Genomic DNA, 15,365 nt, shown 5'->3' with positions numbered 1-15,365 from the left:
TTGATTTTTTTAATCAAAAACATGCTTTGTTTGTTCCAGCTCTCCGCACTGTACATGACTGTACCAACATTCCAAGATCTTCAAAGTACAATGGCTTCTTGTATTAAGCACAGCACAGTTATTTTGTTCATTTACAATTCAACTGCTATCCTGGTAAATACTACCCAAGCAAATTTTCCATGATCACATTCTTTTAAAATGTAGTATCAATAACCACATATCTATACTAAATAGAGAAAAAAATCTGTCAAAAAAATTGGGGGAAAAAAACTGGATAATCGACTTAAAATAAAATGATACAAAATTAGAACAATAAAGAACACAGCAAGGTGAAAGTGTGAGAAGAGGCCTAAAATAATGCCCAATATATAAGCAACAATTTTAAGGAAGAAAGAAGACAAAACACATGAAGTTACTAACACCATGTATTAGTAGATTCTAAGAGTGAGCATATTCTTAATTAGGTTATACAAATAATGCATTAATGATTTATTAAAATCCTTATCCCACGTAGATTTTTTTTCCTTTTGAAAGTATTTCCTCCCATTGAAATTCTTCTTGTTATGTTCCAGTCAGACAGAGATTCAGTACTACCCATATAAAGCTGGTAGAATTCCAGCAAATAAAACAGAACAATGGATGAGATCAAAATTGCTGCCAAGGAGATGCAAGGTCACTGCCCAGACAGTGGCCAGGCTGCTTAAGAAAGTGTCCGCTCAAGGAAACATGCTCTCACACCAGCTCAAGGAAAAAAGCTAAACTTAGAACAGTCAAATGGGAGATATTAATAAAGCTCTGAGGAAAAAATGAGGCAGTTGGAATGGACTTTAAAGTTTATGTGAAGGAACATTAGGCATTGATATCTACACTGTGGCTTAAGGTTAGCCCCGGCCCTAAATGCTTTCTTGTAAGTTAAACATATTTTAAAAGCTACCTAAGAACTTCCTTTTAATTGTCTCATGATAGGATCATCATTTAAACCAAAAATACTCCTGGGAGGCAAAAGAGACAGATGTAGGAGAGGTGAAGATATCCTAGGCATGATGGGACAGTGGTACCTTAGGATGTGGGAAGTGACTCTGAGGGTCACACTGATATTTTTGAATTTGATATGTTTACAGGTGGGTATTGACAATATTAGCCTTTTAGTTTGCTGTCATCAACACCAATTAATTGATAGTTATGACTAAGTAGTTTAATGGCTTCAAGATGTAAAAACAGAAATAATACGCTTACAGTATAACTAAAAATGCTAATAAATGGACTAAAGATTAAGCTAAATAAGCTAATGCTCAGAAACTATTGGAATACGTTTACAATATTAGGAATGATACATTTTCTATGTTCTATAGAAAATATATTTTATATAATTAGGCAACAGCAATTGTTTGGTGTTAACCAGGCACAATAATATTGAAATATATTCTAAGTAATGTCACCTGAATGGTCTAATATCTATATTCTACATTCTATATATTCTATATTCTCTTAGTTGAATATGACTTATCTCTCGAGTTATTTACATATTTTGGTTACTTTCTTCAGAATCTACAGAAATTTCCATTTTCCCATTGGCCTTACTTGACTCCATATTATTCACTAAAAGGCTCAAGTTCCAAGACCAAAAACTCTCTTAAATTTTAATCCTTTGACAAACATTTATTGGAGGCTAGGCGCTGTCTTAGTTGAATGGGGGTAAATAAAGACTAAGTTAATAAGTAAACCAGCAATGACACAGTAGTAGTTCTCTGGCTCTAACATTGTACTCTAGTATATGTCAAGGTTAGCAGAGAACAAATTACAAACTCACATGGGTTAATTCAGAAGAGTTTAATAAAAGGATTACTAACAACAGCAACAGCAAGGGCAGTGTTACATCGCCAAGGGATGGTGAAGAGCTCTGGGGCTAGCTACTATGGGAAATTTATCACCCCAAGGTGACAAAGGGACCAAGAAAAGGATTTTAGCAGCACTGAGCTAGATGCAGAGCAGTAGGAGAGGGCTGCTGGGCAGGGGCTGAAGCCTTTTGTTAGAGGAACTCAGGCACTGCTGACCCCGGAAGACAGAATGAATACCCCAACACCCCTCTCTTCCCACCTTCTGAGAGACTGCTGCTGCCTCCCGTGGGTAGAGACCAACCAGGAAGAAGAGAACAGGGAAGGCTTATTAATGTGCTGCTCACAGATCAGCCTCCAGGCACATAAGCAGGATCTGGAAGGTCTGCGAGTGACTCTCTAAGGGTAAATATAATATATGCCCAGTTAGTTCTACATGTTGAGAAAAGTAAAGGTTTTCTGGTTAGCCATATATTATCTACAAAAGAATGTGGACATATTGACTACTTCTTTAGTCAGATGTGGCCAGAAAGCAGCTGAGGCAAGCTCCTGAGAAATGCTGGTGAGTATCTGGCAGGCAAATCGACACTGGGGATATTACAGAAAGTTTTTAATCTAAAAGCCTGCTATTTATGCATGAGAAGTAGTAATTTTATAAATGGATTCTGAATAACCTAAAACTAGTCAATATTACTTTAAGAAGTGGGCAATTTACTCCCTTCTTTTTGGTAAGGTCAGGATAAGATTTGCAGTTTCACTGATTCACAGTCGTATCCTGGGAATGGGCCCTCAGGAACCATGTAGCACATCAACTGAGGAAAAATCTTGCAGTTACTTTCAAGACCAGGAGAGCTGTCTTATTCTACAGGCACTGCATATACATTCATTTCCATGTTTCACAATGAACTGATTTGTGGAACACGTTGAAAATTAACTTTCTGCCAAGAAAAATATATATGACTTTTTATATATATGACAATTTTAGGTATGGTTTTGGTTCAAGGTTCATTGGAATCACAAAACTTGGAAGGCCTTTGGAGAATTTTTAAGATCCCTCCTTCTTTCGCTCATCACTGCCCATTGCCACACACACAGATGGTTTATGGGTGAAAAAAAACTGAGTCCCAGAAAGTTTAAATGACTTGTTCAATTTTGTGGAGCCATGAGTGCACAGGTTTCCCTACTCTTACTGAGTACTTATTTCTCATAATTATCCATTACTTAAATTCCCCTCTCGTTGACTGAGTGAAATTTTCAGACTGTTGTAAAGCCAGTGGCTTTATATTGAACTTTTATATGACCATTCTAGAGAGCAAGCCTAAAAGAGAAGGATGGAGTAGTGAACAACAAGTATCCTAGAGTAAAACAGGAATCAGGCATAAAGAGAGAGACTGTGTTGAGAAAAAATACAACTTCCTACTCAACAGATTTAAGTTTGAAGTTTAGAGGGTATGTCAAAAAAGCATGAGTTTAGGAAAAAAAATCAGAAAGTCACTTGAGCATGATTCATTACTATTTGAAATGCTAAGGTTGAATTTATATAGAGACTAAAAAAAGAAAAAGAAAATTGATAACAAAATGAGAGAAAAGTATTCCAATTTGTCAGTATTTCTAGGAGTTACTAGATTATTTTCCTCTTCATGTATTACCCAGTTTTTTAAAAAGATGATTTATTTCAGAGCAGTTTTAGTTTTACAACAAAATTGAGAGGAAGGCACAGAGATTTTCCATATACTCCCTGCCCTCACACATGCACAGCCTCTCCCATTACCAACATTACTCACTAGAAAGGTACATTTTTTACCAAGGATGAACCTACTTTGACACATCATAATCACTCAAAGTCCATAGTTTACATTATGGTTCACTCCTGGGGTTGTGCATTCTGAGTTTGAATGAAAGTACAGTTGCATATATTCATCATTATAATATCATACACAGTACTTTCACTGCCCTAAAAACCTTCCCTATTCATCTCTTCCTCCCATTTAATCCCTGGCAACACTGATCTTTTTATTGTCTCCATAGTTTTGCCTTTTCCAGAATGTCACATATGTAGTTGGAATCACACAGTATGTAGCCTTTTCAGATTGGCTTCTTTCACTTTCTAATATGCATTTAAGCTTCCTCCATGTGTTTTCATGGCTTGATAGTTTATTTCTTTTTAGCACTGAATAATATTTCATTGTCTGAAGGTAAACACAGTTTCTTTATCCATTCACCTACTGAAGGACATCTTGGTTGCTGGAGGCTGAGTTAATTTTTGTGAAGGGTGTAAGGTCTATATCTAGATTCTTTTTTTTGCACGTGGATATTCAGTTGTTCCAGCACCATTTGTTGAAGAGACTATCATTGCTCCATTGTATTACTTTTGCTTCTTTGTCAAAGATGAGCTGACTATATTCATGGACCCAGTTATTTTTTATCCTTAATGTATTTGTGCCTAAAATGTCTGATTTATGGAGTTATCTGGAAGCTGGATAAAGCTACTTTTTTTTTTGTCTTAGCCAACAGAAATCTGTTTTAAATTCTAATTCTTATTCCCTCAGGAATTTACTGGGCTGAATTTTCCACACTTCTTGGCAATGCTTCCATTAGATTTATAATTACAACTAATTGCCTTTGTCAGACAATACAACAAAACAATGGGTGTTCAAAAGGAAGGTATTTTCAAAAGTAGGCTCTACTTCCACTAAATACTTCTTGTATTACATATAGCATATTTCATAGTTCTTCCTGAAACATGTGCCCTTGAAATGCATATTCAGGTCTTTATTTCAGGAATTGGGGACCTGGGACAGCTAAAAGCTTTCCAGATGTGAGGGTGGCTTACAGCAAAGCCTTAGATCTTACAAGCCTTAAAGTTATGCTTGCTGCAATCTAGAAATGTCTGCCTCCTATATCCCCTTCTTCTCCACTTCACTTTTGACAACTTAACTCAGCCAAGAGATGAGGGGAGGTATGTTCTGTTCCTCCAGCTATACTTCCCCTGTGGTTCTAGGGTGAGGAACTGGATCCTAAGGGACCTTCCCCATCGCCTCTGTGGATGGTCCACGCCCACCTCCCAAGACTGAGCTATTCCAAGGAAAAGATTTTTGAATGGATCTTCCTGGATTGGGTCCTAATTACTTTAAAGGAATCTCACCACCTCAAGTCCTAGATTCCTCCGTCCTTTAGGTCTGGATTTTTCATGTGGATACTTTCTTTCTCTCTTTCTCTCTTTCTCTCTTTCTCTCTTTCTCTCTCTTTCTTTCTTTCTTTCTTTCTTTCTTTCTTTCTTTTTTTTTTTTTTAACTGTAAACAGAAGTGATTATTTCCTTTATTGGTGTTTCTGGCTAATTTCAAGGCAGTGAATTAAAATAAAACTACCTTTACTCCCTTATGTTTAATTAGAAGTCACATACTGCAATGGACTGAATGTGTGTGTGCCCCCAAAATTCGTATGTTGAAAACCTTAACCCTCGGTGCGATGCTATTAGGAGGTGGGACCTTTCAGAGGTAATCATGAGGGTAGAGCTCTCATGAATGGGATTAGTGCACTTATAAAGGAACCCTAGAGAGAGCTCTCTTCCCCTCTTTCTGCCATGAGAAGATACAGTGAGAAGTGAGCAGTCTGCAACCTAGAAGAGGGCCCTTACCAGACACCAGATTTGCTGATGCCTTGATCTTGGACTTCTCAGTCTCCAGAACTGTGAGAAAAAAATTTTTTCTGTTGTTTATAAGCCACCTAGTCTATGATACTCTGTTATAGCAGCCTGCATTGACTGAGATACGTATCTCATTTGGTAATAACTACATGGCATTCCACAGGTGGAAGCACCATGATTTAAGTAGTCCTTGATTGGTTGGATTTAGATTGTTTTTCTGTAACAAATCATGCTACAATGAGAGATGTACACATATTTACACAGATATATTTTAGAAAAAATTTCCAGGAATAAAATCACTGCCAAAGGAACGTGTATTTTTAATTTTGACACATGTTATAAAATTATTTTTCAGATATTTGTACCTATTTTTGCCCCCACCAAAACTGTATAAGAGCAACTCTTTCCCCAATTTCTTTAATATTTAATAATATTGTTGATAAAATAGCAAGCAAGTCTCAGACTTCTATCCATACAAGGTCTGTTTGCAGGATCGGCCTTTGGCTGGCATCGGGGAACTTACCTGGTAAACAGTTCCCTACATTGATATAAAATTTTCTCTAAATGATAAAACTGCTCTAAATGATAAAGTGGCTCTCTGTGCCCAATTTGTTTGTCTAAACAATGTGATTTATGGTGAATACTTGCTTTCCCTCTGGGAGTTTGGAATTTTTGTACATGCCAGGTTGAGGGTGCCTATGTGATCAACTGCCAATAAAAGCTTTGGGGCACTGAGTCTCTAGTGAGCTTTCCCAAGTAGACAATGCCTGGCCATGTTGTTGCAGCTCTTTGCTGGAGGAGTTAAGCGTAGGCTGCTCAGGGAGAGAACCCTGGAAGCCTGCTTCTGGTTTCCTCTCATCTTTTCTCCATGCACATTTTCCTTGGCTGATTTTGCTTTGCATCCTTTCACTGTAATAAATCTTACCTATGAATGCAACTATATGCTGATTCCTCTGAGTCCTTTTAGTGAATCACCAAACCTGGAGGCTGTAATCCCTGATACACTATCAAACATCTTTATTTGCTCATTTGACAGGTGAAAATGAGATTTTAAATGTTTTATATTTCTTAATTATAATTGAAGATTAGCATATTTTCTCTGACCTGATCCTGTCCTTTGCTGATTTTAATAGACTTTATTTTTTAGGGCAGTTTTAAGTTCACAGCAAAATTGAGTTGAAAATATAAACAGTTCCCATATACCCTCTGCCTTGACACATGCATAGCCTCACCCATTACCATCATCCCCCAGAGTGGTACATTTGTTACAACTGATGAACCAACACTGACACATCATTATCACCCAAAGCCCATAGTTTATATTATGACTCACGCTTGGTGTTGTACATTCTATGGGTTTGGACATATATCAACCGTCATAGTATTATATGGAGTAGTTTCACTGCGCTAAAAATCTTCTGTGCCCTGCCTATTCATCCTTCCCTTCCATCTAACCCCTGGCAACACAGATCTACTTATTGTCTCCATAGTTTGCCATTTCCACAATGCCATATATTATAGTTGGAATCATGCAGTATGCAGTCTTTTCAGATTGGCTTCTTTCAGTTAGTAATATGCATTTAAGTTTCCTCCATGTGTTTTCTTGGCTTGATAGCTCATTTCTTTTTAAGCAATGAATAATATTCTATTGTCTGAATGTAACACAGTTTCTTTATCCATTCACCTACTGAAGGACATCTTGGTTGCCTCTAAGTTTTGGCAATTATGAATGAAGCTGTTATAAACATTCATGTGTAGATTTTTGTGTGGACATAAGTTTTCAGCTCCTTTGGGTAAATTCTTGGTGAAGCAAGATTGCTGGATCATATGGTAAGAGTATGTTTAGTTCTGTAAGAAACTGCCAAACTGTCTTCCAAAGTGGCTGTACCATTCTGCATTCCCACCAGCAATGTAGGAGAGTTCCTGTTGCTCTACATCTTCACCAGCTTTTGGTGTTGTCGTTATTTTGGATTTTGGCCATTCTAATAGGTGTGTAGTGGTATCATATTGTTGTTTTAATTTGCATCTACTTGATGACATATGATGTGGAGCATCTTTTCATATGCTTAATCTGCCATCTGTATATCTTCTTTGGTGAGGTATTTGTTAAGGTTTCTAGTCCATTTTTTAATCCAGTAGTTTGTTTTCTTACTGTTGAGTTTTAAGAGTTCTTTGTATGTTTTGGATAATAGCCCTTTATCAAATGTATCTTGCAAATGTTTTCCCCAGTGTGGCTTGTCTTTTTCATTCTCTTAAACTTATGCTGATTTTTATATTAGATTTTGGACTTTTTCCCTAATGATTTGTAGGAGTTCTTTATGCATTAAGAAATCTAGCTCTTTGTCAATTTTACATATCACAAATATTTTTTCTTCACTTGCTACTTGGATTTTAATTGGTTAACATTTTTCCTGAGCAAAATTTTCTTTATTCAAATAAATATAATCGTAGAGATGAATCTTTTCCTGTATGTTTTCTGCATTCTGTGGCCTAATAGGTCACATAAGGATACTTTCCTTATTTTGAGACTTTAACTTTCTAGCCTTTCTTCTAGTATTTAAAAAGAAAACATTTTTAAGTACTAAATGAACCTGGACTTTGTTTGGGTATACAATTGAAAAAGGGATACAATTCTTTTTTTCCCTTCCTTCTTCTTCTTCTTCTTCTTCTTCATGTGGCAAAGCAATTGCCCTCCAAACAAAAACAAATTGATTAAATTATATCTTTTCTCCCAACTTGGAAATGCTCCTTCACCACTGGCACCATACTGCAGGGTTTTGAGGAGCTTTTTTCTAGACCCTTTTCTGATCTGATTATTCATGTGCTAACATAAAATTATTACTATTCAAAGAATAAAATGCATTTAATTATCTTGTGACACTAGTATTTTCTCTCTACTTTTATTTTTCAGAATTTTCCTGGCTTTTACTTATTTTTCTCTTGTTAATTTTATAGTAACAATGTAGGGACAATTGATATATTTATTAGATGTTCTAGATAGGCACACATTTACTTTTGTACTTTCAAAGTCTGGTATTATGTGCAGAAATTTTATAATTAGGTTTATTAACAGAATTTTTACTATTGTAAATGGGATATTTTAATTTTTTGTGTCCATCATGTTTAGCTAATTGTTGTTTGCATCTAGGGAATATACTGATTTTGAGATATTATCTTTGTGTCCATCCACCCTATTGAGGTATTTTATTGTTTATAATATATTTTCAATTGAATATCTTGAGTTTTCTATAACATCTGGAAAAATCTTAATATTTCCACCTGTTTTCCAATTTTCATTTCTTTCTCTTTTCAACTACATTGACTAATACTTACAGATCAATGTTAACAGTGAAGATAATGTGCTGTCCTGTCTCATTTTTGACTATAAAGGAAATGCTTCTAGTGTTTGAGAACTGGGTACTAACCTGGTCTTTGGTTTGGTGTCTCTTTGTCTCTCTTCATAAAATTGTTCTATATCAGGTCTTCCATGAGGACATTATTTCAGCCTCCTCTACCAGAATATTGGCCCTGTGCAATTTCAATCTGTGGATTAAAGTCTTCCAACTTCAGGAAAGTCTTCTATTATATTTTGGGGGTTTTGTTTTGTCTTGTTTTGTTTTTCTTTTTTCTGTTCTTTTTCTGGTCCTATCTTTAGGAATCCCAGAATTTTATATAGTGATCTCCTTTCCAGACCCATCATCTTTTTAAAAAATTGGAGTTGATGTTCTTAAACTGTTCTCCATCTCACTGACTCCTCTTACCACCAAATATTTTCCAATTACTGTTGCATGTAATGTGAATTTATTTACTTGTTTTATAATTCTCTTCCTTGTCTTTTCTGAGCTCTGTCAAATCACTTTTAAAGTTCTATTTTCTTGACTCTTCTTTGAATACTAAAATTACTTCTGGTTTTGATTCAGAAGACCATATTTTCTTTAATATGTTTGGTTTCTTGAAGAGCTGTTTGTCGAAACTTTCAAAACAACTCTTCACCTGGGGTAAGACTCTATTCAAGCCTGGCTGAAAATCACTGGTTCGCAGGGAAGCCCCCTGTGTCATGGGGTGTGAAATGATTTAGAATTCTCTTCCACTGGTCATCAAAACTTTAATCCCCCAGTCCATCAAACTAATAATCTTTTCTAGGCAATAATGGCATAGTGAGTTTCCCTCAGTCCTGTCTATTATGCCATTCTGTTTTCAAACAGAACACAAGGATGCTTCAGCAGCCCTTTCATTAACACAGACCATGCCATCATAAAACATGCCATTAACCTGGCCCCTCAGAAGTTTCAGCCTACTCTTAGAGATTCTGAGTGTTCACGAAAGCTATAAAGACATAATGCCCCTTTAACTTTCCTCCCTCAATTAGATCTATTTAATTTATAGATTGAAAATTAATCTATAATCTTCTCTATCAATTGTGGTTCGGGACTGTGATTGTTTCCTATTGTCATAAAAGATGGACTTTCATTCATGTTTTTCATTCTTACTGATTTTAGTCTGTTTGAAAGTAGAAAGCATGGGAAATCTATCATCTTTAGCTTTGAAGTTCTAGCAGCAATTCTACTAAAATTGTTTTTATTTGCCCTATGAACTGCTTCCCCAAGATTCTTACGTTTATTTAGATAAGTTCATTTAGTTACTGTAATAGGACTGTTTTAGCCTTACTAAATGACTTTTTTATTCTCTTACACAATAAAATTGTTTCTGAATTTGATATAAGATGAAACACTTTAATCATCAAGTCTTTCACCTGTGGTCCTGTTCTTTGTTGGAGTTATCCATCTATTCTTCACTTTAAAAAGCTCCACTGGTATGGTATAATGTTTGAGAAAAATGTAGGCAAAATACCTAATTGTTGTATCTTCTTTACTAGGACTAACTTTCTTACTCATACATATTTATTCGTATTATTCTTATATATAATTGTCAAATAAGAGAAATATTAAGAAGCAATTTGTTTAACATAATATTTAATCTATACCCTAGTAAGTTATAACATACATGCAACTACCATTTTATTGGAATAGATATGGTATTTCTAATGGAATATAAGCACCCGGCAGAGGATCTACAGATTTTTATAACTATTTGCTTACAAATAACTGGATGGAAATATCAGGCTCTATGCAGTAGTAGCTACTACCCTAATTATACTTTTAATTGAGTAGTCAACATGAAATTAAATGTCTACAGCATATTAACCAAGCGACAGCAGGAGACAACTCAAGTTGCCTTGGAGGCTTATTCAATTACATGGTGGGAGCCAAGTAACTAATATAACTGTAATACTTCAGGAAAAGAGATCAGAAAATCACCAGGAAAAGGACAGTCAGAAAATAATTAAACAGGGATTGAAATTAAAATGTCCATGACACAGAATCAGAGGTGAACACACACACACACACACACTCTCTCTCTCTCTCTCTTTCTCTCTCTCTCTCTCTCTCCCTCCCTCTCCCTCTCCCTCTCCCTCTCCCTCTCCCTCTCCCTCTCCCTCTCCCTCTCCCTCTCCCTCTCCCTCTCCCTCTCCCTCTCCCTCTCCCTCTCTCAAGGAGTTACAGGGAACCTGGGGAATGAAGGCAGGAGAAGCAGCCTTAAGCAAGACCAGGAAAAGAGTTGGATTGATGACCTCAGAACAGAGAGAGAGCAAATTACTGTACGGCTTAAAGAAAATCCAATTGTGTATGTACAAAGAGGGAGTAACAAATATCCTAAAAATAGCGACCAGTACAATGGTGTGATGAGAGAAATTGTCTTAGGCAGATACATCAATTGTTTGTTTACTCACTTATTTAAACTATATCCTGCTCCAAAAAGGCTTTCAGTCAGCTTTCAAAATCCACAGATAGCAAAATCATTAGACAAGAATGAATGAAAGAAAATAATGAGGGTGAGAAGAACATGAAGCCGGTGGGGGCTATTAGTAAACAACACGCATGCCACACAGTCCTACTTATGTTCCCAAGGTAAACGGGAAAATGTGATCTATAACAAGATTTCCAGGGGCCAGAAGGAAAACGATCCAGATGCTCACCAGAAGCACATGGGTTGAGACTTCAGTGAAATTTATCTTATGTGTTTTTTTTTTTTATAAATTTATTTATTTATTTATTTTTGCTGTGTTGGGTCTTCGTTTCTGTGTGAGGGCTTTCTCTAGTTGCGGCGAGCAGGGGCCACTCTTCATCGCGGTGCGCGAGCCTCTCACCATCGCGGCCTCTGTTGTTGCAGAGAACAGGCTCCAGACGCGCAGGCTCAGTAGTTGTGGCTCACGGGCCCACTTGCTCCGCGGCATGTGGGATCTTCCCAGACCAGGGCTCGAACCCGTGTCCCCTGCATTGGCAGGCAGATTCTCAACCACTGCGCCACCCGGGAAGCCCCTATGTGTTTTTAATCAAGAGAACAGACTGTGCAATGGAGTAGATGACACTTCCAATGTCATTTCTACAATAAATATCGTATAAAATTCTGAGTGATGTTGCCATAATTTCTCTCAGTTCAGTCCAAATCATAGCTGTATAAATATTTCAGAAGAAGCAATTATGCAAATGATCCAAATAAGCCCCTCCCAGATGGTCTGGCTTATCCAAGAGCAAAATTTAGAATATCCAGAAAACATCATACCCTTTAGATAATCCTCAGTGAATATTTTCACAAGAAATAAATCATGCATGAGAAGTCTTTCATAATACAGTCATTATTTACCCAGAGATAATCTGACAAATAATTTCTGTCTAGACAATGCAGTCAATGAATTACATGTTTTCTAAAGTAAGCTACTCATGATTAAATAACCTCTACTTACCTTATTTTCTGCTGGTTTCCCTCTTCTTCTCCGGGGAGAGTTATTCCATTTTATAAAATGTAAAAGGAATTATTCTTAAGTATAGCTCCCTGGGTGGTTGTTTAGATTTTGTTTATAGGGTAATTCTGAACATGCTATAAACTTGGGGAAATTATAAGTGTGCCTTATTCTTACTAAAATAAGTATCTGAATTGAAAATTCCCAAACTCCAGCCCGCTACGTTTTTTTTCCCCATTATAGATGAAAACAGCATTGCTGACCTAAAGAAGCAATGTCATCTCATGGAGAATCTCTCATGCTTTAGATTTTGACAGGAAAATTTAAATTACCTCTAGTGGTATAGTGCCTAAACATGTACAAAACAGACGTAACTTCAGGAAAACCACAAAAGCTTAAATGTCTTCAAGTGGAAAATGTCCCACTTGGGGGTAGCTCGTCCTAGGTGTACACATATGAATTCCAGGACTTAGTACAGCAGGTCTTAAGTACTCTCTAGCCCATGGTCTTGACAGAGAGACACGCTTATTTAATGGTAATAAAATGTTACCTCAAATCAGCAGCTTTCCCCGTCTTGTTAGTACACATAACTTCTCTGGTCTGGTATCCAATCTGGATGTCCCAATATTTGTTCTCTTGTCGGTTCTGTCTGTTTCTATTTCTCTTTTTCTTGATCAGTTCACGGGCCTCCGGATCCTTCACTCCTTTCCCTCGGCCCCTGCCCCGTTCTTTATTCTTCCCACGTCTCCTTGTTTGTCTTACTTGCCTCGAGTGGGGTATCGAGCACGTGCTCCAGGGCCCCACCTGCAAGCTGTACATGCTCTCTTCAGCTTCACAGGCACCGGACTGGCACACCTGAAACTCAGTCAGATTTGGACAGCCTGAGCCTCCAAACTGGGGGGGCGCCACCACGTGACGCGTCCGGTGCTGGAGCCCACTGCCACAAGTCTTGGAGCATTCCGACCAGGCAGAAAACTCAGACACAATGCAGTCTTGCTGGCAGGGAATGAGGCAGGCCTGTTCCAGAAGAGGCTTGGGCTCAAAGTACTCACAAATGATATCCTCCGCAGGGATGTCTTTCTCTTTCTGGATGCACATTATCTCTCGCACCTGAATGCCTTCTTCCCCTTTAACGCACTCAAGGGGTTTCTCCAGGCTTTTTGAAATCACAGGCTGACAGTGATTCCAGGGTCCCAGCCTCCAGTCGTATAACTCTTTGTGCCAGTCACAAACTTTGAAACAATTTTGCTGGTTACTGGGTCTCTCGGCCTGCTTGCAGTTTGTATGCAACGTTGTCCACCCTTCCACATGAGCACACCACACAGCCCGGGTCTGAATGCCTCCTGGACCACATTCGTCTCCCATGCATCGGCCCCATGGACCTAAAAACGATACAAGAGTTAACAGTGCTACTAGAAGAAAACTACAAATTACTTCACGTTCCAGAAAGGCATTTCAAGATCTAGTACATTAACTTCCCTGAACTGTTATAAAGTAGGTCTCTGTACATGACTGTTGGAAAGTAATGATCTACACTCAGTATTTTTGCAGAAGGGGAACTGTGTCACAGAGTCTATATAATGTAACTGCTGGGACAGGTTCATTTTGAGTCCTTTTGGGATTACTGAAAACTTGCTTTTATTCATTTTCTTAATTTTAAGTAGGTAGAGAACCCTTGGCTCATTAAGAACCCTTGCTTAATTTTAGGTAGGTAGAGAACCCTTGCTCACATTAGAAACTAGTCACAGTGAAAACCCATTACTCCTGGCTCATAACCATCACATTCATTTCACTAATTGGCAAAGAAAACGGCTGCTTGTGAAGAACTTTGTCTCCTGCAGACTTTTCTTTTCCTGGGCAATTAACTATTTTGTAGAATACGCTCTCTTCCCTCTCATTTTCTGTTGTTGTACATACTATGACCGAAAGAACCTATTAGTTGCATACGCGTGTGCTGACAGAAGTGTTTACTTTCTTGTAACCAAAGCTGGGAAGTGAAAAATTCTTCATTCTAGCACATTCTGCCTTTAAATTTACAACAAAAAAAATTTTTTTTCTCATCTCCACAGTGAAATGGAAAGATGGGTAAGAGAATTAAAATTTAACTAAAAGATTTTTGGAATTTTCTGCATGTTAAAGGGTTACTTCGAGTTTTATCAATTTATTCATTTCCTAAATATGAACTACTTGGCATTATGGAGCAATTTTATGGAATGCTTATGTCAGTGGCTTTAAAATGAAATGTGGGCTTTTTACCTTAGAATCCTTCTTATCATAGATTGAAACCTACTTATATTTGCATATATCATTTCTTTTTTTAAGGTAGATAATAGGATTCTCAAGGCTTTAATAGACAAATAGCAATTTATGTAATAGAGATTACATTATTGGGGAATTTTAAAGAAATGTAATAATCATATAATTACATGATTTTCAAAATGTGGTCCCTGGCATTTGAGGAATGATTTGATGTAGACTAGAGCCATCTTCAATAGGCTGTGTGGGAAGGGGGCGAGCAGCATACAGGGTCCGGCTCTAGGGTCACTCAGCCCCACCCCACTCCCTTCCTCCCTCATTGCTGCTTCCCTAAGAAAAGCTCCATTATTATTATTTATTTTTATGTATGTTGAGATTATACATAGATTTTGTCTGAGAAGAGGCTTCTGTCGCTGAAAAGTAAAAACCACTAAACTACGCCAACAGATTCACTCTATGAATGAGGAAAACAAGTGACAAGGAGGGGAGGTGACTTGCCAAGTTCACATCTTAAATGAATAAAAAAACCATCCTGGATTTTAGATTCCAGTTCTGACTTTTATTTTTTTTATTTATCCTAGATTTCAGACCTTGAGACTTAGATACTCCTATACAAAACGATTAATCTACCAAGAATAAAATATGAAGAATGTGCTTATATTTAAACATTTAATTTTGTTTAACTAGGAAGATGTTTACAACTTAAAGATGTTAACTTCATTACAAATGGAATGATGGAGTTGTAAATAGAAAACAGATTGACTGAAAATACTGTGCTAACTAACCACAGTTGCATGAAAATTTGGCATACCTATATCATTACTC

General features: G+C 37.1%; 1 protein-coding gene across 1 annotated transcript in view; it reads right to left on the bottom strand.

The window, feature by feature from the left end:
- THSD7A (thrombospondin type 1 domain containing 7A) overlaps positions 1-15,365 on the bottom strand; it is a 460,784-nt gene that overhangs the window by 253,300 nt on the left and 192,119 nt on the right. Inside the window, exon 2 of the mRNA XM_082472820.1 lies at positions 12,835-13,666. Coding sequence (XP_082328946.1) covers positions 12,835-13,666 — 832 coding nt within the window. The remainder of the gene's footprint in view (positions 1-12,834; positions 13,667-15,365) is intronic.

Source organism: Balaenoptera physalus (genome assembly GCF_965194825.1).
Source record: "Balaenoptera physalus genome assembly, chromosome: 8".
Classification (NCBI taxonomy): Eukaryota; Metazoa; Chordata; class Mammalia; order Artiodactyla; family Balaenopteridae; genus Balaenoptera; species Balaenoptera physalus.
This window is presented reverse-complemented; position numbering and strand designations above follow the sequence as displayed.